We start from the raw sequence: 24,420 nt of genomic DNA, 5'->3' as shown, positions 1-24,420 counted from the left end.
TATGGTGAGACGGAAGAGAGCAAGGGATTCTGGCATAATCATTCTTTACTGTTAGTTTATCCCTTTTTCTGAAAAACAAGCCCCTTTTTTGTTGGTACCCTAAAGACATCTCTTTTTTGTGTTTTGTTTACCAAAAAAGGATTGGTTTTGCTTTATTGCCTTTTAGGTGTAAGAGAGAGGCCTATATTTGTATTGAGGTACATGAAATGTCTTATAAACTAACTGAGTCAGTTTCCCTCTTTCATTATTTTGTTTGAGAAACTGTGCAGCAGAGGAATCAAAACAGTACCACAATATCTAAAGCGAAATCCAAAGATTCAGACTTAACCTCATAAGCAAACTTTTGTTTATGTATCCTAGCATAGCTTCTCAACATTGTAGCAGTGGCCATAGACAGTATCTGCACCATCATGCACACTCTTCAAAGCATATTCAGTTACCTGAGAAAGGGTAGAAACAGATTGGTTCAAAAAAGAGCTTTCTCCTGTAGGAAGAGTGGAAGCCAATTCCTTCATATTGTATATATGACCAATCATCAGTTTTACATATATGCATGGTAGTTCATAGTTCTGAAGAATAAAGTGGAAGAAGAAAACATTCTCTTACCTCTATGGCCCAACATTTTACCTGTTTTATCAGTAGGTGATGGATTCTTATTGAAGACCAGCCTATTGCCAGCATGAGAGACAGTTAAAATGGCACTGGATCAGATCTTAGGTGAGAAAAGAAAACATTATTAGCCTGAGATGCGTTCTATAGCTTATTTGCTTTTTAGTGACTTATTGCTAGGTATCAGGATGAGTACAGGCAGCATTCAACATTTCCTTCAGGTCTGGCAGTACAGGAGGGATGGGAAAGGAATGAGGTATATCCATTTGTAACATATATATTCTCAGTTCAGGGAAGCATGTTTGTTACCATAAAAATGCATCATTCATCCTTGCTATGGTCTGTCTAAAAGAAAAATCCTTCACAGGAGGATAAGAATTAAAAATTTCCACACAGTTACACGGCTTGGCTTGGGAATCTTCAGGACAAGAAGCCCTATCTCTGTCAAAGTCAGAATCATCAGAATAATTTTACAGGAAATGCTCATCTGTAAAGGCTTTGTCTGTAATGCCTGTCTAACCAAGGAAGTAATAACTTCAACAAAAGAACAATGTTTAATTTTCTTTTTTGCTTAATTGGAATTCCAGCCAAAGAGGACCAACTCAAAGGAGGGACATCTGCCCCTTCTAATGGTCTCTTGCTGTGTTTACCATGAGATGAGTCTCTCAAAATGTGTCTTAAGTTCCTAGAGAAGATGGTCCTCCCATGCCGTATTGGACATTGGAAACAGCTGAATAAGATGTAGCTAACCCAAAGGTCATGCTGACCAAAAGGACTACAACAGAGGAAGACAGAGAGAACTGAGTGGTCTGAGGAACAACCAGTGGTCACAGATGGTTCACACACTATCGGCTGAGGCATAGACTGAGTCTTTAACAACAGCAAGGATGCCTTAGAAAGTAATTTTTGTTTTACTTTCTGCATATTACAGGTGAAAAAAACAGCTAGAACAGAGAGAGCATATATGCTGTAACCAGGGGAGGAAGCACCAAGCATTGTAAGCGAAGCTGGAGCAAGTTGGTCAGAAGGTCATTTGTCACTGAGTGTTCACAAGCAGCACACTTAAACTCCTAACACTTTCTCCCATCCTTTAACTTATAAAAAAATAAAAGCATGTCAATACTGTTCATGCACACACTGACAGAATCAAAATGGCAGGTAGGTTGTCACAAATTGAATGTAAACATTCCACTGACACGCACAGTCCTGCCATTTACTTCGTAAACTTTTTTTTGTCCCTCAAAATTCAAAGTTTACATAAGCAGTACATAATTTTTCAAAAAAGTTGCCCCAAATACATTAATAAACACTCTTGGCTGAAAAAATATCTGGTTTTACTCAAACAAATAGATTAAATCCTATCTATTTAAAGGGGAAATCATTTCTCAGTGGAAGTTTCTCCAATGAGGACTTATCTGCCAGAAATAGAGCTCTTAGCTGATAGCCACTCCTGTGAAGCCCAAGAGATGCTTATTTTTGAGCTGGCAAGAAAGTACTGAAGAAAGCTTTTCACTCTGTGGGTTTAGCCAATCAGCAGTCAGAGTGAAGGAGTTGAAGGGAAGGCCAGAGATTTTTCAGTCTGTCTGGTTGTTTCCAGTGCAGGAAACAACCCATATAGGCTAGGGACTACTGCAACAGTAGAAGTGATGAACATTTGTTTTCTTTATTATACAGCCAAGGCATACTGATTGTGATCCAATGTTGAAAATTTGTTACTAAAAGTTAGTTTTATTCTGTAAAGCCTTATGAGAATGTAGAAATTGAACTGCTGCAACTATTAACAAAATCTGATTATGAATACTTTAGAATGTGCTGTAACTACAGACGAATAATGAACATTACATTGACAAGTGGTTAGTTATTAATCCCAAAGAGACCAACCATCTTTGACTTGTACACTAGAAGAGAATAAGAGTATTGAAAGACAAGAAAGCTTTTTGTCTTGTTACCATTTCCAGAGAGTTTTATAAATGCCTTGTAAATGAGTTGGCTCCACAGTTTTATAAAATGTTAATGAATTTTGCCAGATGTTGCCATTTCAGGTTACAGTATCTTATTGTCTTTGAAATATGCTGGTGTGTCTTTAATAAGACAAAAGAAAGACTGTAATAAAGTTTACCATGTAGATTTTTATTATGTCTAAATTATTGTAAAAATAGCAAATAGCAAGTTACTATCCTCACTGAAAGACATCCTGTTTTCCAAGTTACTGTGAATGCTTCTCATGAAAATTAATGAGAACTAGTAGTAAACTCTTTGAAAATGCTTTTGGTTTACACTGAACATAACAAACTGTATCAATGGCTCATGCTGTATTAACTCATGCCTTCTTATATAGAGTGTTGAGCAATTACAGCATTCTAGAAGCGTCTCTTCATATTATTAAAAAAAATACGTAAACGTACGTAGGTTAAACCTCCTGGTAGTTTTTATGGGACCTTTTTAGCTCATAGTAGGTATAAGACAGGGGTGTCCCCTACAAGCTGCATTGTTTGAATTTGACATAAATCCATTGTTATTTCTTTTAGATAACCTGGTAGCTGATGTTAACATAAACCAGACTAATAAAGTAGTTCAGACACATGTAGTAATCCATTGATGGTGAAATCCTATAGTCCAGACATGGTATTCAAACAATTTTGGGAGAATGTCAAGATATAGTAGGATATCTAATAACGTTGAAAATTCCAAAAGGGTGGTAGTTCTGTTAGATGTGGACTAACACTGGATTTTAATCCTATGTCAGATTCATAAAGTCACAAATTTCCATGCACAGAATTCAGAGGCTTACAATCTCATATGCTTGTTTCCCCTTAACTCATTTCACACTTGCTTGGGGATTTTGACTTAAGTTGGTACTTGCTTTTTTTAGAGCTAGACTTTGATACTCCGATGTTAGTAAATTGTAGTTAGGCCAGGATGGGTGCACCTTGGAGAAACAGCAAGACAAGGGCTATATTAGTTGTTAGTGATTGCTCTCTTTCCAAGGTGGCGTATCCTTGGAGTGAGAAAAGTAAAGCAAGGGGCAAGGCCCCCATATGGGAAGCACAGGGTTATGCTCCTTTGCAAAAAAAAAAAATACATCATTTGATACCACACTTGCTCATAAAGTGATGAACTGGAGTAAACTAATTTCAAGAATATGTGTGTGTGTGTGTGTGTATATGTATGTGTGTATATATATATATCTATATCTATCTATATATATATGTTATACTTAAACTATCATTTACAAGCTCTTTTGACAGAGATAGTGTGGTAGGAGTTGGTATGCAGCACTGTAGGTAGTGGATCTGAATATAAACACCACTCCCTCAAGAAATGTTGGAAACCAATTACAACATATATAAAACTGACAACACAGGTATAGATACAGAATGTGACATTGCAGTGTTTTTCTTTATTGGGAATAGTTTATCTTGTGAAATGTTTGTGCTTATTTATTTATTTATTTATTTAATGTTTTTATTTACAGAATGTAACTTTTTTCTGTCAAGGTATCGAGTGTTGTAATGGTTAAGATAACTCAGCAAATGCTGCTAATCAGGTCTTTTTAGCATACTGGTATAGCATTTCCTAGCCAATGTAATTTTGTAATTGTTTCAACCCTTCCTAATTAAACCCATTTACTATATGGAAATTCTTTAAATATTTTTATTGCTAGGGCTGTGTTAAATAATTTGAGATTCTGAAGGAGTAGAAACTCTAAGTTGCTGGCACAAGCAAGAAAAACATTGGCTTTCTAATTATCAAAACATGAAATAGAAGCATGTTTCGGTGTATAGTAGATAATTTCATTTTAAAATATTATACACAATTCATATTTCCCCATTATTTATGTATTATTTTATTTGAAGTTGTTTACTGGTAAGCACACTGGCCAAATGACCCTTTTCAGGCATGACCCAGGCTTTAGGTAAGGCAATGTACAAAGAATAAGCGTTAAAGCAAACAAAAAAAAAAAAGACAAAATTTACACGTACAATTTCAATATAGGATGGGTTTATACAAGGATGATAACACAACCAACCGCAAAACTAAAAATACAAATAAATCTTTTTTGGACATAGATGATGCCTTAAAATGCAATACATTCAAGTGTCACTGTCTACTGAATGATTGTTATGGCAATTATTTGGTAATTAAGGTTATATTTAATTCATTCTAAGTTCCCATTAAGCTTAGTAATCTGAGTCATAGTTTGGTGATACGCACACAAGTGGTCGTCTGTTTTGATTGTACTATGTTTTGTCTAATGGATGAAATATAAAAATAAGGATAGGCAGAAGGTAGTTTTTGATAAGCAAGACATCCAAGATAAGTGTAATGAAAAAATAATAATTTAGGCCACCATAACAGCAAAAAGGTTAATACCAGAATACTAATCTGTTGTCATATTTTTTCTAAGAATGAATGGCAGAATCTGTATTTTGATTGTTTTAGAAGTACTTTCACTAAAGATAGCAAACTACTGTGTACTAAAAATGTTACTTTGTTTTCTCTTTTTTGTTTTGGTGTTAGTTTTCGGTTTTCCCTGTTTTGAAGTTTATCAAATATGTTGACTGTATATATTGGATATTGTTAAAAAAGAGTGTGCTTTGGTGGGGCATGTAGTAATCCATAGGCTGTTTGATGGCCACTGAGACTTTGTAGATGTGGGAGTACATTCCCCAGGAGTAAAATGTAGTGCCAGAGGAGGCCTCTGCGTAGGTCTGTTGTAAGCAAATGCTATTTCTTGTGCATGTTATTCCCTGCACTAGGGTCCTGTCACTCAAAACCTGCATTGCATGTCTGTCACTTATCCTCTGTGTGAGATGTCACATGAGCTTAAGCTGATGTGAAGAGAACCCAGGATTCTTTTGCATGAGAAAGGCAGGGATAATGAGACATCCCCTTCCTATAACTCCCCTCCTGAGGGTATCCCTTGTTCAGAAGTGGATTTCTGGAACTTCCATCCCCTGGTCCATACTTCCAGGGTGGCTTCCCTTGCCAAGTCATCTGAAAAGTTCAAGCATTAACCGTGTGCCCTACCAAGTTTCCTGTAGTTCCCTTGGCCTTAGGCTACTGGCAGGGGTCCTCGGTTCCAACCTCCACCAGGACTGCTCTACAGGAATGGATCTCCTTGGCTCTTGAGTTCTGCATGTCCTGCAGAACTTGCAGTAAGATGCAGCTCAGTCCTTTGCTAAAAGAAAGATATAGCCCATTCTCAGAGGGATCCTGGCTCCTTAAAAACTGAGGAGAATGAACTTGATTGTGTAGTCAAGATGTCATCCTCCTTAAGGTATTATGTGGACACTGATAATACTACAGTGGATATAAAAAGTGTACACACCCCTGTTAAAATGCCAGGTTTTTGTGATATAAAAAAATAAGACCACAATAAATAATTTCAAAACTTTTCCCACCTTTAATGTGACCTATATCCTGTATAATGCAATTGAAAACCAAACAAATCTGTTAGGAAAAAAATAAAAAACGTACAATAAGCTGGTTGCATAAGGGTGCACACCTTTAAACTAATACTTTGTTGAAGCACCTTTTGTTTTAATTACAACATTCAGTCTTCTTGGGTACACACCTGCCATCAATTAAAGACTCTGATTAACCCCAGATAAAGTTCAGCTGTCCTAGCAGGATTTTCCAGACATTTACTCAGTTTCCTGCTACAGCAAAAGCCATGGATCACAGAGAGCTTACAAAGTATCAAAGGGATGTCATTGTTGAAAGGTGTCAGTCAGGAGAAGGGTACAAAAAAATTTTCACAGCATTGGATATACCATGGAACACAGGGAAGACAGGCATCAAAAAGTGGAGAAATATGGGACAACAGTGACATTGCAAAGCACTGTACGTCCCTCCAAAATTGATGAAAAGACAAGACGAAAACTGGTCAGGGAGGGTGCCAAGAGACCAATAGCAACACTGAAGGAGCTGCAGGAATTTCTGACGAGTACTGGCTGTGTACTACATGTGACAACAATCTCCCGTATTCTCCATATGTCTGGACTATGGGGTAGGGTTGCAAGACGGAAGCCTTTTCTTACACAGAAAAACACCCAGGCCCAGCTAAAATTTTCAAAACAATACATCATCTCCCAAAAGCATGTGGGAAAATGTGTTATGGCCTGATGAGACCAAGGTTGAACATTTTGGCCACAATTCCAAAAGGTACGTTTGGCACAAAAACAGCACTTTGCATCACCAAAAGAACACCATCCCCATGGTGAAGCATGGTGGTGGTGGCAGTATCATGCTTTGGGGTTGCTTTTCTTCAGCTGGAACTGGAGCTTTAGTGAAGGTGGAGGTCATTATGAACAGTTCCAAATACCAGTCACTTTTGGCCCAAAACCTTCAGGCGTCTGCTAGAAAGCTAAAGATGAAGAAGAATTTCACCTTTCAACATGACAATGATCCCAACCCAAGCATACATCCAAATCAACAAAAGAATGGCTTCACCAGAAGAAAATTAAAGTTTTGGAATAGCCCAGCCAGAGTACAGACCTAAATCCAATAGAAAATCTGTATGGTGACCTCAAGAGGGCTGTGCACAAGAGATACCTTTGCAGTCTGACAGATTTGGAGCACTTTTGCAAGGAAGAGTGGGAAAATATTGCCAAGTCAAGATGAGCCATGCTGATAGACTACTACCCAAGAAGACTGAATGCTGTAATTAAATCAAAAGATGCTTCAACAAAGTATTAGTTTAAAGATGTGCACCCTTATGCAACCAGCTTATTGTATGATTTTTATTTTTTATATATTTTCCCCTAACAGATTTGTTTCTTTTTCAATTGAATTGTACAGGTTATAGGTCAAATTAAAGGTGGGAAATGTTTTGAAATTGTTTATTGTGGTCATTTTTTTATATCACAAAAACCTGGCATTTTAACAGGGGTGTGTACACTTTTTGTATCCACGGTATGTTCTGTACTTCCCGTATATAGGAAATCTCATTTGGAAACACATTTTGCAAAATGAAAGATCACTTCAGATGAGAACCCAAAGATGTATCAGATGCCCAGAAAAGGTACTTTGATTTGATGATCCTGGATACTTCTAAACATGTAGCAATTCCTCTTGTCTTAGGGGGCTATATCAGATGCCTTCTTGGCTGCCTCCAAGGAACCTGGCATCCAGCCCTCAGACCCTAAAAAACCTGACAGGTTTTATGGAGTCCAGGAGTCCCATAAATGATCTTGCAGTTATCCTATATCAGATCTAGCAGTGGTGTCTGTGGATCTAGAAAAGGGGTTTGAATTGATTACTAATCCCAACTCTTCTTCGTGTTATAAGGAAAGCAGAGTGCTTGACATCTTTGGGAAGAAAGTTTACACAGCCACTACTATGGCCTTCAGAGCCATTAACGGTCATACACAAGACTAAGTTTAAGATTGCTGTCATTGTCCAGGGGAAAATTCAGGAGGCCTCTGGATCTGAAGATGAAGTTGTTGGACTTTACCCAGGCTATTATATATGTGGCTAAATACTTTGTAAAATGTGACTGTGATGTTCTTGATGCAGTATCCAGGATGGCAACTATAGGGTCAGAGATTAGGAGACATACCTGGCTGAGACTTCAACCTATTACATAGTAGTAGTATAAAGTACAACTCCTCAGTGCCTCACATAATAAGGACCTGCCCTTTGGGATCCCTACAGCTGAAGTATTCAGAAGGATGGAGGGAGGAAGAAGACTATGCAATCATTAAAACAACTTTTTCACTCTCACCATGTCAGGGTATAACAGGAATTTCCCATTAGTGTCTAGCATAACAGGCAAGGTTAAGGTAAGCAGGCAAAGGGTAAAAAGGGCCAGTGTAAAGAGAAATGACAGCACAACCAGAAGTGGAAGCCTATGGGCCCCAGGGTTCCATTTTTCAAAGGGAGTAGTCATGGCTGTATGAAGGTCCTCCCTCCACAATCTCTCTACATATTGAAAGTTCTGGTTTGAAGAGAAAAACAAAGCTGATATCAGGAAGTGTAACTCAGTTTGTAAAGAGTACAGGGAATGTACTGACATTTTTAAGGTTTTGGTGGATGTCTGCCCAGCACAGATGGAGAGGAATATTCTCATATGATTGTATTTTCTTCCCTCGGTTTCTTGTGTCCAGTTGTGTAACCAGTAGACTTCACCCTGCTGCACAATTTGTGTTGCCTGTCTTTTAGCCCATCCTTTAGGTATTTGGCTGCCTGCTGTTTCGTGTAGTGATGATAATATAGTATAATACAGTATAGTATAATATAAACTAATATTATGGAATATAAAATTATATAATACTATATAATATAGACTGCGGTGGTGGTGCTGCGGTAGCGTTGTCGCCTCACAGTAAGACACTGTCCTGTTCGATTCTCAGCTAGAGCATTTTCTTTGTGGAGACATGCGTGAATGGGCGTGCCTTCGTTGAAGTTTGTGCATCAGAGCTGACAACTCGGCATGTAAAAATCTACTGCCAATCATTAGCGGACCGGAGTTCCGCTGTGGCGACCCCTAACCGGGAAAAGCCGAAATACAACATAATACTGTATAATATAATATTATATAATCCCATATAGACAGACATATAGATAAAGATAGACATATTTTTAGCTAAGGTAAGGAAGTAGGTATGTCATCTGATCAGGGACAGTCTCCTACTTTGGAATGTCCCTTCTGCTGTTGGTGTCCCTTCAATGTTTATCTCCCACTTTTTTTTTTAATCCATTAATCCAGTCTGTATCAAGACTCCTTGGACCAGACTAATCCTTTCTTATTGCTGATGCATGCCTGGTACTGATCTGTCATTGCATTTCTCAGATCTTTCTCTTTCTTGTCCTCTTTTTTTGTACCATATTGATGCAAACTGAGACCAAAAACTTTTTTGTCTTGTTCACTTGAACTAGGGTTACCACCTGTCCTACTTTGCGAGAGACAGTCCTTTGGGCAGTTGTGTCCTGCGAAAAAAATTAAAAAAAATGGCAAATGTCCTGGTATTTTAGGACAAAAATATTTCCTAAGTTTTCTTTAATAGTTGCATAAAACAATTATTTTTTATCTGAAACCCCTAAATGTTATATGAAATAGCATAAGCAACTCAAATGCTACAAGAGTAAGCTTTTATTCTGGCAAAAAAGTGAAGTTTTGTCTTTTGTACAGGCCATGGGTATGTTTTGCCTGCAAAATCTGACATTTCTACAAAAAGTGTCCCACTTTGGGCATTTGAAAAGGTGGCAACCCTAACTTGAACAGCCTCTGCTGTTGAATAGAATGTTGCATGAGGAAAACAAATTTCTTGGTTTGTTTTACTGCTTGATTGCAGTGTGTTTTTATTGCAGTATGTTAAAGTAGCGAATAATGTTTTTGCCTCACAGCAAGATGTTCTCTGGTTCGATTCTTGGCTGGGGTGCCTTCTGTGTGGCATCTGCATTTTCTCCTTGTGTTCGAGTGGGTTTTCCCTGAGTGCTCTGGCTTCCTCCCCACACTCCAAAGACATGCAGTAGGTGGACTGAAAACTCTAAATTGGCCATAGGTGTGAGTACGCTTGTGTGTGAGTGGTATGGAAGTACAATTGCAGAAGGGCTAGTCATCCAAAAAGCTCTAGATGATTGTCACTGTTGGTGACCACTGACCCCATGTGGAAAAATGGGGGAAAAGAGGATGTGGATGGATGGATTGAAAGTTCTGGTTTAAAGAGAAAAACAAAGATGTGTCTGTTTATGATAATGATAAGAGGATGGTAATTACCTGTGATCTACCCATGAGCTAAGGGAGAAGCTGGAGGTTAGTGTTTTTTTTTTTTTAAAGGGAAAAGAAAACATTCAGAATTTTTGTGAGACAGCTCACTCGAACAGCCTATGCCATAAAACAGACTCCTGTCTAGGAGGAATTCTCCCACCTTTCCACTATGTTCTTAAACCCTAGTGGTTGTTAAACTGTCCATTCCGTTTGCTAAACAAAATTCACATTCCTCTTTCATTAACTGTTGTTGGTAAGAAGAGAAGTATGTTTTTGTGAAGACACTCCCCTTAAACTAATTAAATTATTTTATCTTTCCCATTGTATAGCTCAAGAATACAAAGTACCTACAGATAATTGCAGGTGTAACCAGTTGTTCTCAAAATCTCACTCAGAATTGATATTCCTTCCTCTTGTAACTAAACTGGGCGCACATTGTGTGTCATTGATTATCAATGTTTTGCACTAATTTCTCCAATATGTTTTGTGTAAATTCTGTTAAGTGTTACCTGTGATAGTCTCTCCATCTCACCCATGGTGAGTAAACAACACCACAACATTCCTCCTGCTTATGCTGCAGTAATAAAAAATCCTTGCTTAAGCCTCCTAGGCCTCTTAGACATTCTACTAGTTTGTCTGAGCCATGTAGCAATGATACTAACACCACACCTGCACTTACTGTCAGTGGAAATCACCTCTTCTGTAAACCTGTATCCTTACTGTTTCATACATCTGCAGAATATCCCAGAAGTGCCCTAGTTATTAGTAACTCCATTGTAAGGCGTACAGATACAGCACTCACAAGGTTAGCAAAGGCTAAGGTGGAAGTTGTCTCTCTCTGTGTCTCTGGCTTAAGGATTAGGAATGTCATCAGTTCCCTACACTGGTCCAGATACAATTTACAATACAGTTGCCCATGTTGATTAATTATCTCTGCCAATTTATCCTGAGAGAGAGACACAGAGACATTGTTAAGCTCTCCAGTTAAATTTTTGAAAAAGGCATGCTCCTCCTGCCTTTATGTAGCATTCTATCTTTACCCAGATTGAAGAATGGCACCCGAATCTAAGGATAAAATATTTGGCTAGCAAACTGGTGTAATTCTACAGGGAAATCGGTGTGTGTGCATGTCCATAGTATTGGGATGAAGTGGTCAGCAGACTCCCCCCCCATGATCACCGTCACCACCACTGCTTTGCCAGGAATGGCCTTAATGTTTTACCCTTTATTTTTTATATGCTATCTAAACTGTTGCTACCCCACAGTGACTTTTTAGGCAGAGTTCACGTGATACACATTACAGTATAGAATTCCAATTCAGGTAATGTCAGTGTAGTGCTGTTGAGTGCCAGAAGTCTAAATAACAAAATCTCTGAACTTGGAGGCCTTTCTTACCATTAGAGACATGATTTTGTAACTAAAGAAACCTAGTTCCTGGATAGTGATAACACTGATTGGTCCAGAATATAATGCCTGTCATGCATTCAGATCTACCAGCAACAGTGGTGGAGTATTTGTATTTACACTTGACCCCATTATTTCTTGCCAGGTTCCACATGATGCAAATCTGGAACTGTATGAAGTCTTAGTTGTACTCAATTATTACATTATAGTCAGTTAAAGATCTTTACCTGTAACTATTGTAGAGCATGCAGAATACCTTAACCAGTTAGAAAAGTTAACTATCAAACATAATGTTTTTTTCCATTGTACCAACTCACTTGTCACCCCTCCTTGGTAAATTCTAAGCATCTTGCTGTGACCTACTTACAGAAAGCATGCCTTGTGGTTCCTGAAAACTCCTCTATATTCAGAGATTGCTCCAAAGGTAATAACTTACTATTTGCGAGTCTTCTTGATAATCACAAATAGTGTAGTTCCCACAGTAAACCTGGTATTTGAGACTGCTGCCTTCTCCCATAGATGTATTGATGAATCTTTACAAGGTATATGCTATGTTTGAAACTAAACTCATATGATGTGTGTGTCACATCAGCAAACACTATTAAAACAAAAAACAAAAAAAAAAGCTCTTGGCTATCTCTAAGTGTTGTCCTCTTCATCACTGTACTGAGCTTTTAAAACAGGTAAGTCCCTGAAAAGTATCATTGTGAAATGCAAGGCTGACAGTTAACTTAAGTTTGCAGCTAAATCAAAATACAACCCTAAGACCTTTTTCAGCTACATTGGGAAGCTTTGAAGTAACCAAAGGTTTTGTGCTGAACTTGTCTCTTATGGTAACACCTTCTGTGACTCCAAGGGCATTGCTAGTATTCTTGCTGACAGCTTAGATTTTCTTTCAACTTCTCCCCACCCACAATCCTGTTGGTGTCCCCACATTCTTCCTCACATCTCCACTTCCAAAATCACTTTGGACAAAGTCCTTTTGGTACTTTCTAAGACTTGTAATACCAGATCCTGATAGTATCAATGGACATCTACTGCGAAGTCCCATCTAGCAACCCCCCCCCCCAATCAACTATTCAATTGGAGTCTTTTCATTGGTTATAGTCCCAAGGTACCATGAACAAATGTTTTGGTGCACTTGTATAAATGTGGTGATCCTACTGGTCCTGGGAATTGCAGGCCTGTTTAGTTTCACTTGAACTATTTGAGAGGCTGTGGAATGTATTATAGCTGAACTAATAAACAGTGAGATAAATTAACTTATATCGGTGGATACACATGAGTTCAGCTTTGTGATGGTCAGATCATGCCTGATCATCTTGACTGAGTTCTTTGAAAAGGTTACTGAGGCCTTGGATAAGGGACAAGCAGTCCACACTGCTTACTTGGATCCTGCTAAGGTGTTTTACACTATCCACCATGTTGAGATTACTAATAAACCCTCCTAGTTCAGCATTAACCCATGCATAGTTCACTGGGTAGGTAGCTGGCTGTCTGACAGAACCAATGCTGTCAAGGGTGTGAGTATTTGCTCTAGACAAAATAATATCACTAGCCATGTCCCTGGGCTAGTTACTGAGCCCCTCCTCTTTGCCTTATATTTGCTAGCATGAAAGCTGATATCTAGGGACCATGGCTAACTAATTGTGCTGATAGTTGCAAACTGGGAAAAGTTATCAAATCCTATTCTGATATTCATATTCTCTAGCAAGGGCTGGACCTAACAACTGCTGTAATATTTTCTACATCTGGTAAAGTACACGTTTCAAATATCTAGCGTAATAGCTACAAGCCAGCCCATGGACTGCAATTTGCTTATTTTCACATATCTGACTTTTCCACAGGTGTACATCCATGAATTCCAAGAGTTGCTAGGCCAGAATACTGAGGGAAAAAAACAGGATGCCATGATCTTCACTACCCCTTACCAGATTTCACTTAAAGGTATCACACTTATGTAGCTCTGTGGTGGTTAGAAAATCCTTCCACCATGCACAGCTTTAGTGGTTAGAAAATCTTATCACCTTGCACAGCTTATTTTTGGTATTTCCCCAAGGTCCAAAGAAATTATTGTCCCACTTTATGCATTCCTTATTGTGCTCATCACTGAATATAATGTCAATTTCAGCACATAATCTTAATAAACATCTCAACCACCTAAAGTGGCCTCAGTATTTACCTACTAAAAAAATCTCAGGTCTCAGTACTTTTAGCTGCATTGCTAGACTAAAAGCCCTGCCCCTCTATTTGGTATCATACAGACTGTTGAGGGATGATTTCTGCTTAGCAGTCGTTGTTATGAATGACCCAGCACAATTTCCACTCCTTTGCCTAAATAAAACCAGCAGTAAACCAAATGTGCTCTGGAAACTTAACAGACCCACTCTACCACATCAAAAGCATGAGGTGATGTAACAGGTACCTTAGGCAATGTATGTCCATTTCTGGAATAGGCAGCCCTTGCATATCAAGCAGAATACTTACAGCTTTTTTTTCAAACACCTTTATTGAGTCATCACTTGTGACATAGGCAGATTCACATTCATATGAAAATAATTAAACTATGTTAATGTAACAAACATTATACTTGGCATATATTGCCATGTATCATATAACCTAAATAACATTACACACATTATTCAATTCTTGCCTTTTTGTTAAACAGGAAACAATTTTATTAAACCATTACTTACTACATAGGCAATCATGCATTTTATATAAATCAAAGCAAACCACACCGACACACTCCTAGTTCCAAGCATTTTACATCACTTATAATGCACCCAATCTTTTTCACTCAAATATTACATAGCTCATTTAAGTCCTGCCAACTTTTAAACCTCATTCCTCCCTTGTTCCCACAATTCCCAAATTTACCTATATAGTTTGCACCTCCCCTTTACTAAATATCTTAATTCCAGTTGTTTTATCTCTGTTACTATATTCACTTCTTCCAATATAGGTGGTTTAGATTTTGATTTCCATTTTCTAGTAATTTGTTTTTTGGCCACCACCATTGTTAGACATAGCAAGGCCTTACCATATATAGGCATTTCGGATTCTGTATCATAGTGCAAAAAAATCATCTCCCTTGTCAGACCAATCTGCTTACCCAGCATTTCCAACAATGCATCCTGCAGGGAATCCTTAAAGTCTGACAACTTATTCCACTCCTAGAAAATATGTTCCGAATTACCACTTTCTTCCCCTTCACACCTCCAACATTTGCTGTCTGCCTGAGGAAAAATTCTCTGGCATCTGTTTGGGGTATAAAAATATCTATGTAAACATTTCCAGGCAAAATTCCTAAATCTTCTAGATTTTGTTGCATATTTAGGAGACGTACATATCTCCTCCTATTGTTTCTTTGTGAATTGCTTATCCAGTCGCTCTTCCCAATCTTTTCTAACCTCCTCTGATTGATTCTTATAGTTATTATGCAATATTTTATATGCTCTACTAGTTATTCTTTTTTTAATGGTACGTTCTGTTCTAGATTCTGTTAAAAACTCTACCAGTGTTGGTCTTTTGTTTAGGACCCCCTATTTCTTTCTCTTTGCCGATATATACTCTGATATCATTCCCTGATAGGGAAGGCAATCTCTAACCTGCAGTCCAAATAAATTCTTGGCATCTTCTTATTCTATCTTCTTTCCCTCTCTAGTTATTTGCTCCTAATACCTTGGTTCCTTTGCCAGTTTTCTCCAATAAATTCCAGCCCCCTCTTACCTGTTGTCTGTATCCTTAATTGCAGTCATCCCTATCGACTTCTCTGACAGCTTTTAAAACCAGTCTAGATGACTGTATAGGTGATTGCACATAGTCACCCTAAATATGTAGGAAAAACATACCTAATGGGAGGCATTGCTAGTCCTTGGATGATGTGCTGAACTTCTTGATTTTCTCCTTTACTGTAAGCTTAGTAAAAAAAAAAAAATGAATGATCATCTTTGACTATCTGACAGCCATTCAGTACTTGCTCTTGCAGCTTTGGCTTCTGTTTTTTTTAACTGTCCCATGATTGATTAACTCTTAATTAGTAGACATTAAACATCATAATGGTGGTCTTCCAATGTCATAGAAAATTGCTAAAAAAGGAGCACTTATGTCCAGTTTATTTGAAGTTATATTTTCTTATTCTCTGAACCTTTTCACCATATGTTCTGCTTTCAGATAGGAAACAGTAATGAATGAACAAACACTGAAGCTAACTTTTCTGTGCATGTCCCCTGTGTGGACCCAGAGTTCCTTTGTTTGCAGTTGTCAGGAATGTTAGATCATGTGCATCTGCATTCTGTGAATGTGACGTGTTTAGAAGTTTCCTGTTGTTAAAATTTCCTTGATCAGTGGTATATGCAACTTGTATTTCCTATACTTTTTGTATGGAGGCTGGTGCTCCTTATTAGCCCTTCCTATTTCTTAAAGGAGGGGGTTTAAGTGGGGCACCACTTCCCTTTTCAAACAGAAAATAAATTTTTTTCTAAATGTATGTTGCTCTGTTTAAATAAAAATGCTGTTTTAAATTGAATGAGTAATTATTTCAACTACTGATAGTTTTAAATTAACTATCTACTAAATTATTTTTTACAAGATTTAAAAATTAAATGTCTCACTGTCGCTCCACAATTCTTTGACAGTTTGTCAGTTATAGCAGCACTTGTACTTTTAAGTTTGTTTATTTATTTTAAAAGCCTTACTACAGCCTAAGAGTCTTAAAATTACCTTGAACTGTCATCAGTGGACTAAACTACTCCCTCTATGTATACCTGATCCCATATAAGAGGTGATTAAGAATCAATATCCTTTTAGTTCATTGATTTTAATAATATATGCATCTGTAAATAACTTTAAATTAAGATTATTGGTCAGTTTGGGTGGATCAAGAATAAATCTTGTAGCGCTGTAACCAAGTATAGCAGTTGAGAAGTGTACAGGTTTAAATAGTTAAGTGTATGCAGCAAACAGTGTTGTTACACAAGAAGACCTTCAGTTGAGAGGTGTGTCTTTTAAAGTTGATTCATGCACAACTGTACTTCTTTTATGCCACTCACATGCAGTGTTGTCTGCTAGTCCTTTTAAATGCAGTTGATTGATATTAATGCGCTGGATTGTAACAGTAATGTATGTAATTTTACTTTTATAGCTATCATCGCTGTGATTTCCGGATTCCTCTTGCTGTTAAACAAGGTAAGCAGAATCTGAACCTTTGTTATTGAAAGCCAGTAAGTGCTAAATTTCTTTCTTGATAGCAATTTCAGAAACTTAATTCTTTATTTTAATAACATTGTCAAGGTTTTTATAAGACTTTTCAAAAGTAGATTTCATATAGGTGACACTTTGCAGTGAAACATCTTCAGCTGTTCTTAACATTTGGAATTTGGGCTGTGAACACTATATATCTGACTCTAGAATTTCTCTAGTGTTAACTTATGAAAGTCGCAGCACCCCTGATCTGCATTAGTGTCTTTTCACTTGAATTAAGAGATATTCCCATCACTGCCATCTCCATCTGTTTTCCACCACTTGCATTGTTCATTTATTCTTGCAACCAGCACAAGAATCTTCTCACATTCAGTTCCAGAAATGAAGAGACATCATAAGCCTCCCATGCGTACTACATGCTAGGATAGTCAGTAGATATCCTAGCAGTACAAATTGCTGGGTTTGTTTATATTGCCTTGGGTCTTTACATTATACCCTAAACTGCCACAAATGCCATGGGTTCACTTTTGCCATTAACAGCAAAGTCTGATACCATCCCTACTGCTCACTACCATACAGTAAGGATCTGGGTACTGCTACCAGGAAAAACATTCTTAATAAAGCTTGTAGAGAGTTCTCAGCCAAAAGCCAGCAGGTCAGGGGGCATAAAGCATAATGTAAAGTGTCAAGAGTTTTGACCTGAGGAACCCCTGTTTCACTCCCCTGTAATGTGTATTGGTGTTTATGCATCCTTCCATATTGCTTCATCTTTATGTGAGAAGCCGACTTTTGGAATTTTACTTTTTTGTTTCCTGACATGCATAATGTGACAACAAGGCAGGGCTCATGCTTGGTTTGAAGTTGTAGCCACTTAATCTCCCTATGCGTGTACCTTAGAGTGTAAGCAGTAGTGGGCAAGACCTCAAAATTTGGCTGTCCAACCTCCATTATTAATACGTGAGTTAGTAATTTGTCAGGTTTTTTTTCACCTGTGGCAAGTCCTCCATTCCAGACCATTTCACCTCTTTGCATGCCAGCTTTTTGCTAATTAAGACCTACTGAAACAAGGCCTGTATAACTACTCACTTTTATCAATTTCAGGTGCCTTTTTTAATTAGTAACATGGTGGCAGATGATGTGGCTTGTTGGATAGATGCAAGAGGTACTACATGTCAGTCTTGCACACAATCTTGACATGTCAAATCTGTTATTAGCCACATCTGCTCTAAGGTTGGTCTTACTAACAGAGGCTGCAGTTTCTGAGCTAACAGCTACTCTTGTTTTTGGCCCTTAATAACTTTCTCTTTTTTCCCTTCTTCAGATGAATGCTGAGCCTTTGGTAGAGCTTCTGTAGAGTGTTCATTCACATTTCCCCCTAGAGTCATCAGAGTTTAAGGAAGCTGCAAATTTAATTTAAAATGGATTTTTTTGCAGAAGGTACCACTAAAGTATAGTGCATACTTTAACTGTTCTTGTAACAGCATTTTTGTACTGGGTAATGCTGTTCAGTGTTAAGTGATGCAAGTGTCTGCATACTGCTGTAATGCAAATGTCATAATGTGCCATCTTCATCTGCAACTTTTGACTACTTTTCGGTTAATAGAAGTTTGAGGATTATGGAAAGACTGGAGAAGTGTGCATATAGTTCACCTGATATGGCAGTGCTGGTGACAAATTTTCTTGTATGCATGGCACTTTTCCACATTCTGTTTATTTAACAGGCTTCAGAGCATTTGAGCTTTGTGGCTGATACATGTAGATAAATCCCAGAAGGAACTTTTGTCTCTGAATAAAAGGTAGTGTCTTGTGTGACAGTGTATTCTTTTGCTGCTTTGCTATTTCTTCTAGAGCAGTTTAGGAGCAGAGTAACAATACTAGGCCAGTGATCATGGGGACCATACGACACTTAGCGACATACATTTTTAAACAGACACACTTAAAGTTTTTTTTCACCTTTAGTGCTGTTCTGTCAGATCTGCTTGATTTGATATGATTTAGTTGATGTGCAACATCTTATGCATATATTTTCATCATAATCTACTACTTGGTGCATAGGTGTAGTCTGTAATAGCTGTGCTTCTAGACTAGAGGCACGACAGTTTTGAGTGGTCATTGGCCCTGATGTACTACATTTAGACATTATATATGCAGCTACTGTTTCCTAGAAGGCAGATGTTCAGGAGATAAAATTTCAAGCTACCTAAGTTAAAATAAAAATATAATCATGTCCCTCTCTTCTCCTACTTGGAGTTTCTTGTCACCTGCACAGTTTGCATTCCATTACCATAGATCAGTAGATATTACACTTAATGAGAAAATGAATACTTTATTAGATGTGAACCTTTCACATGTTATTTGATCAATTTCCCTCCTCTAATGTTAGCAGAACATTCCAGATGTGAATTTTTTTATCCATTTCCATCCACTAATTCAGCTAGATAATTATCTGTAGGAAATTTTTGTTCTGTTAAATAATCCATAATCTTAGCCTTCTGCCTCATTCTTACTGTAAATATTGCAGTTATTGCATATACTGTACTCTAAGCTGAATGATAAAATGTACACTTAATATTCCTTTGAAATAATTGTGCTTTACCCTTAATTGGGATGTCGCAGAAAAAAATCCTCATATTCTACTAGCCCTGGTTAAGAAATCAACAGTAAAAATACTGATCTGAAGTAGTTAACTTCATTTATCTGCAACCTGTGCGTATTCGGATCCATATTGGATCCGAGCCGGCAACATTTTATCAAACATCTGCTCCAAGCTCCTCCCCTTACCCATAATCCCTCACCTCTCCTATCTTCCCTCGGATCTCTTTGCCACTTCATGCGTATGCATCGTGGTCTCTGTAGCTCCAAGTTGGGTACAGTAAGTGGAACTTTTGATTCTTAAGTTAGTGTGTGAGAGTAGTTGTTTGTGATAGCCCTTCCTCCCCTTCGTCTTGTCTTCGGTTTGTTTAAAAAAAAAAAAAAAAAAAGTAGTTAGGAAATTTGAGTTTCTTTCTTGAAAAGACTAGGCCTAGCCAACCTCTGAGTGTGGGTGTGTGTGTGTCTAGTTTAGCGTTTGGCTCAGTGGAGTGTGTTATGGCTGACAAGCCTAAACCAGTGTTCAAGAAATGCACAGTGTGGCCACAAGCTTTCACCGGCTGATGGCCACACTCTGTGTGTTATTTGCCTTGGCGTTCCCCATCTTAGTTTGCCATGTGCTGTGTGTGCAGGGTTCAATCCCAAAGCCCTTAAAGAGAGGAAGGCAAAACTGGTAGCCAAGGGCCTTCTACCAGTTTCTGCCTTAGAGACGGCCACCACATCGACTCCTGTAGCCAACCAACCCCCCCATGCTGGGACTCAGCCTCCCTCTAATCCTGCTGAGGCGGGGACAAAAGCTGCGGACAAGGACAAAAAAGAGAGAGAGAAAAGGGGAGCGAGGCACCGCAAGCGATCTCATGAGCGGGAGTCTTTTCTCAGTCCACCTGTGAAAGTTGTTAGGACCACTTCTCCTCGGCTCCATTCCCTGAGGTTCTCCCCAGAGCCGACAGAGCCCTTGGTTCGGAGGCCTTCTTCGAGGTCATCTCAGAGGGTCAGATCCAAGTTGGTCGCCTCCTCGCAGTCTACTCGGAGTCTATTGGAGCTTGAAGTGGACAGGATGATGCAGAGCTTCATTTGGACCCAAATCCAAATGGGTGTCTTGCCAGGCCCCTTTCCAGCCAAAGAGGGGACCTCTATGCCCTTCTTCCATCCTATCTCTCCTTCCCCGATCCGACCATTGGTCTTTGGGTTTATGGATCCGAGGATCCTCGGAGCTGGGGGTTCGGTGCTGACGGTTCCTCCAGCCTCGACACTGGCCATTACCTTGAGTTCCTTGGATCAGACTGGTTCGGATCCGAGCAACTTTCTGGGCCGAGAACAGGGAGCCGCATCTGAGGGAACGGAGATGTCTTTGGCTCCGACTTTGTCAGATCCGAGCCGTTCCTTCAGAAACCTGGCTACCTTGGCCTCGGCCCCGATCCTCACGACGGAGCCAGGGAGAACTTCTTCCTTGTTGGTTGCCAAGGAGGTGCACTCTCCTTCGGCGTGGTGGAGAGGGTTCTCCCCCAAGGATTGAGACCCCAGCCCATTGCCTTGGACACCGCCCAGGCTGCCTTGGATTTGGTCATGACTCCCATCAGCTTGTCCCAGGTACAGCCCGTGCCAGAGGGACCCCCAAGTGGATCCCATCGTGGAACCCCCCATGACTTACAAGCCCTCTTCAGAGAGTCCCGCTGAGGAGGCCCCATGTAAGCATTCGTATAAGAGGAGGCGCATGGACTCCCCAGAGTCCCTCACAGAAGATACTGACTTGGATGAAGGTGAGGGGTTCTCCCAGGTCACCTCCCAAGGATGTCTCCTTTGGCGACATCATGGAAATCCTCCACCAGAGGGGAGGTTGGTCAGCCCCAAAACCCTCAACGGATGAGACACTATTCTTGGAGGCCTTTGGCATGGGCCCATCTACATTCTGGGTGTCCCCTCCTGCAAATCCATTAGTGGATCTTATCACCACGCGGGCATGGAAGGAGCCCGACACCATAGAGCCAATACCCAAATGCCCCGACAGGATCCTTTCTCCTCTCACAGACAGACAGGCTTGGTGCAAGGGATCCCCTGTGAATGCTATAGTGGTGGCGGCTGCCACCAAGAGAGAACTGGCTCAGGAAAGTTCTTTGGTCCACCCTCCGGACAAAGAGTCTAGGGCGGTGGGCTGCTTTGTGAAGCGAGTTTTTCTTCAGCGACGATGTTCTTCATCTCACATTGCTGCAGTCATAACCTGTGGGTAGTCCGCTGTCCTCGGTCGGCCCGAATACCAAAGTGTTAGGCTGGTGTCGGTCATGGTCGCTCAGATCTGACGTCAGTACGCCGTGGTATTAAAGCGCATGACCGACGTCATATCCTCAGTCTTTCTTGCCGCATGGTCCGAAGCAGAAGCAGCGTTTGCAAGTGCTGCTCATCGAAATTTTTTCGATTCTGAGTTTCAGACCGAAACCAAGTTGAATATTTTGTCTTTTCTTGCCTCAGTTAAATCCGGATGTCAGAAAAAGTGAATAATTGTATTTCTTGTGGGAAACAGATACCTCATAGGGATTACCACTCTCTGTATTCCTTGTTTGGGGCCTGAGCAGTCGGGTGTCGCTTTGTGCTAGATTTAATAAGCGCACCATTAAACGTAGGTTAGATTGCGCTAGGCTTGTCTTCGTGAGCGCGTGTAATTACAATATGCCGGATCCTAAACACAAGGAAAATCGTTAAAGTCCAAGCAGGATGAGTCATCCGTTCCGGACGCCGGTTCTTTAGAAACTACGGTGGAATCTGTGGATCCAGCCGAGGTTTCAGCTGAGTCTCAGGGGGAGCCGTTAATTTTGCAAGATGTGGCCTCTCAGGAGTCGGGTCAGGCTGAGGGGGCCTCTCAGGTTGCTGTACTCCCTTCTTTGCATAAGGTGGTTAGGCCTTCCCCTTCTGTCTCTAAGGTACCTTCCAAGGTTAGGCCTGGTTTGTCTTCCTCTGGTGTCAGTCCTAGTTCTGCAGGTTCTGTACCTAAAAAACACATGCTAAAAATGGCAGAAGATTTGATTTCCTTAATCAGAGGTTCTTTGCCCCCCCCCAGATAAGAGGCCTAGGGTGGAGCCAGAGGTGGAAGGTTTGGAACATTCTTCAGATTACTCAGAGTCTTCGGCTGAAGACATTCAGGATTTTCCTCCTTATTCTGATTCAGACGCAGAGGATTCTAGTCCTTCTGCTTCTCCTCCAGAGGATTTTTCTTTTTCAGAAACCCTGCATTCTATGAGGGAGCATTTTAAATGGGAAGGTCAGGATTTCTCAGATTCCCGAAAGAGGCTTAGGGAATTTTTGTTTTTACCACAACATAGGCCCTTGGCTATACCTCCTGTTTTAGATGTTGTTCAGGATGTTTTCTCTGAGGCTTCCCTTAATCCAGACTCTTTACCTCCTGCACCGGTTAAACCAGATAGGTATTACAGAGTGCCAGAGGCTCATAAATATCTGTATAAGAGCCCAAGGGCTGACCCAGAAACTATTAGCCAGGGTCCTAAGGGTGTCAGTGCTTCTGTTGTAAAGAATCCAGTTCCTATGGATAAAGATTCTAGAGCTTTGGATAGGTGGGGTAAAAAAGTGTATATCTCTTCCACTCTAGCAATGAGGGCGTTGAATTGCCAGTTTCATATGTTGAAGTACCAGAATTTTCTCCTTACTCAGTTAAAGTCTAAGGTAGATGCTTTGGCAGAGGGCATAGAGTGTAAGGAATTACAGGATTTGGTTCATGCCTCTGATCAGGTGGGTAAGCATTCTTTGCAGTGTGGTTTCGATGCTTTACAGGCTTCTTCCAGGGTGGCTGCCACTGGATCAGTTATTCATAGGCACGCCTGGCTTAAGGATCAGAACTTGTCAGAGCATGTTAAAGCTCGAATTTTGGATGCTCCTCTTCAGTCTGAAGTTTTGTTTGGTTCTCCTGTGGAGTCTGTCTTGAAGAAAATGGAAGACAAAGCTAAGTCTATGCAGACTGTTAAGGATTTTTTGCAGGTGCAGCCCCCTAAGTTTAGCAGGAATTGGCCTACTAAGGGATGGGCTTACCCTTCTTCTGATTTACAGTCTAGGGGCAGATCTAGACGTGGTAGGGGCAGAGCTCAGGGTTCTTTCAGGCCTAGAACGTGGAGTTCCCCTGCACAATCTACAGGTGAGGGCAGGGGCCAGTCCTTTCGTAAACAGACCCAATGACCTGCATCTTCAGCTGCCAGATCCTTCCTGTCTGGCAGCCCCTCTGGGAGGAAAGTTGGCACTTTTCAGACAAAATTGGCTTTTAGTCACCCAGGACAAATGGGTGTTGGACATTATAGACCAAGGCTACAAGTTTTATTCCCACACATTGCCTCCTTTCACAGGCATGCCACCTCCTCAGCAAAGGGTGGAGGCTCACAAACAGATTTCTTTACTTCTTCAAATGGGGGCTATACAGCAGGTCCCTCTGTCAGAAGTGGGCCTAGGATTTTATTCTCGCCTGTTTCTTGTACCAAAGAAAGGAAACACTTGGAGGCCAATTTTGGATTTAACTAGCCACAACACCTACCTGGACATTCCAAAATTCAAAGTGTTGACTTTGGACCAACTTCTGCCTCTGTTGAGCAAAGATCACTGGATGGTAACTCTGGATCTCAAAGAGGCTTATCTTCATATTCCTATCAGGCCCAGTTGCAGGAGATTCCGGACTTTACATTATCAGTTCTCTGCATTGCCCTTTGCTTATCTACTGCCCAGGGTGTTCACAAAGGTTCTGGCTCCGTGATAGCCTTCTTAAGGTTAAGAGGAATACAAATTTATCCTTATTTGGACGATTGCCTGATTCTTGCTCAAGACAAAGACAAGCTACTTCACCATCTACAGTATGTTATGGCAGTGTTAAGGTGCCTAGGGTATTCTGTGAACGAAACAAAGTCCAG

At 40.0% G+C, this 24,420-nt stretch overlaps 1 protein-coding gene across 1 annotated transcript in view; it reads left to right on the top strand.

Annotated features, from left to right (window-relative positions):
- Positions 1–24,420, top strand: part of PHAF1 (phagosome assembly factor 1) — a 1,784,739-nt gene that overhangs the window by 1,349,808 nt on the left and 410,511 nt on the right. The window contains exon 12 of the mRNA XM_044081838.1: positions 16,875–16,918. Coding sequence (XP_043937773.1) covers positions 16,875–16,918 — 44 coding nt within the window. The remainder of the gene's footprint in view (positions 1–16,874; positions 16,919–24,420) is intronic.

The sequence above is a fragment of the Protopterus annectens genome, chromosome 8.part1, assembly GCF_019279795.1.
Source record: "Protopterus annectens isolate FY-2018-M chromosome 8.part1, PAN1.0, whole genome shotgun sequence".
Classification (NCBI taxonomy): Eukaryota; Metazoa; Chordata; order Ceratodontiformes; family Protopteridae; genus Protopterus; species Protopterus annectens.
The sequence above is the reverse complement of the archived record's forward strand: the minus strand, read 5'-3'. Positions and strand labels throughout refer to the sequence as shown.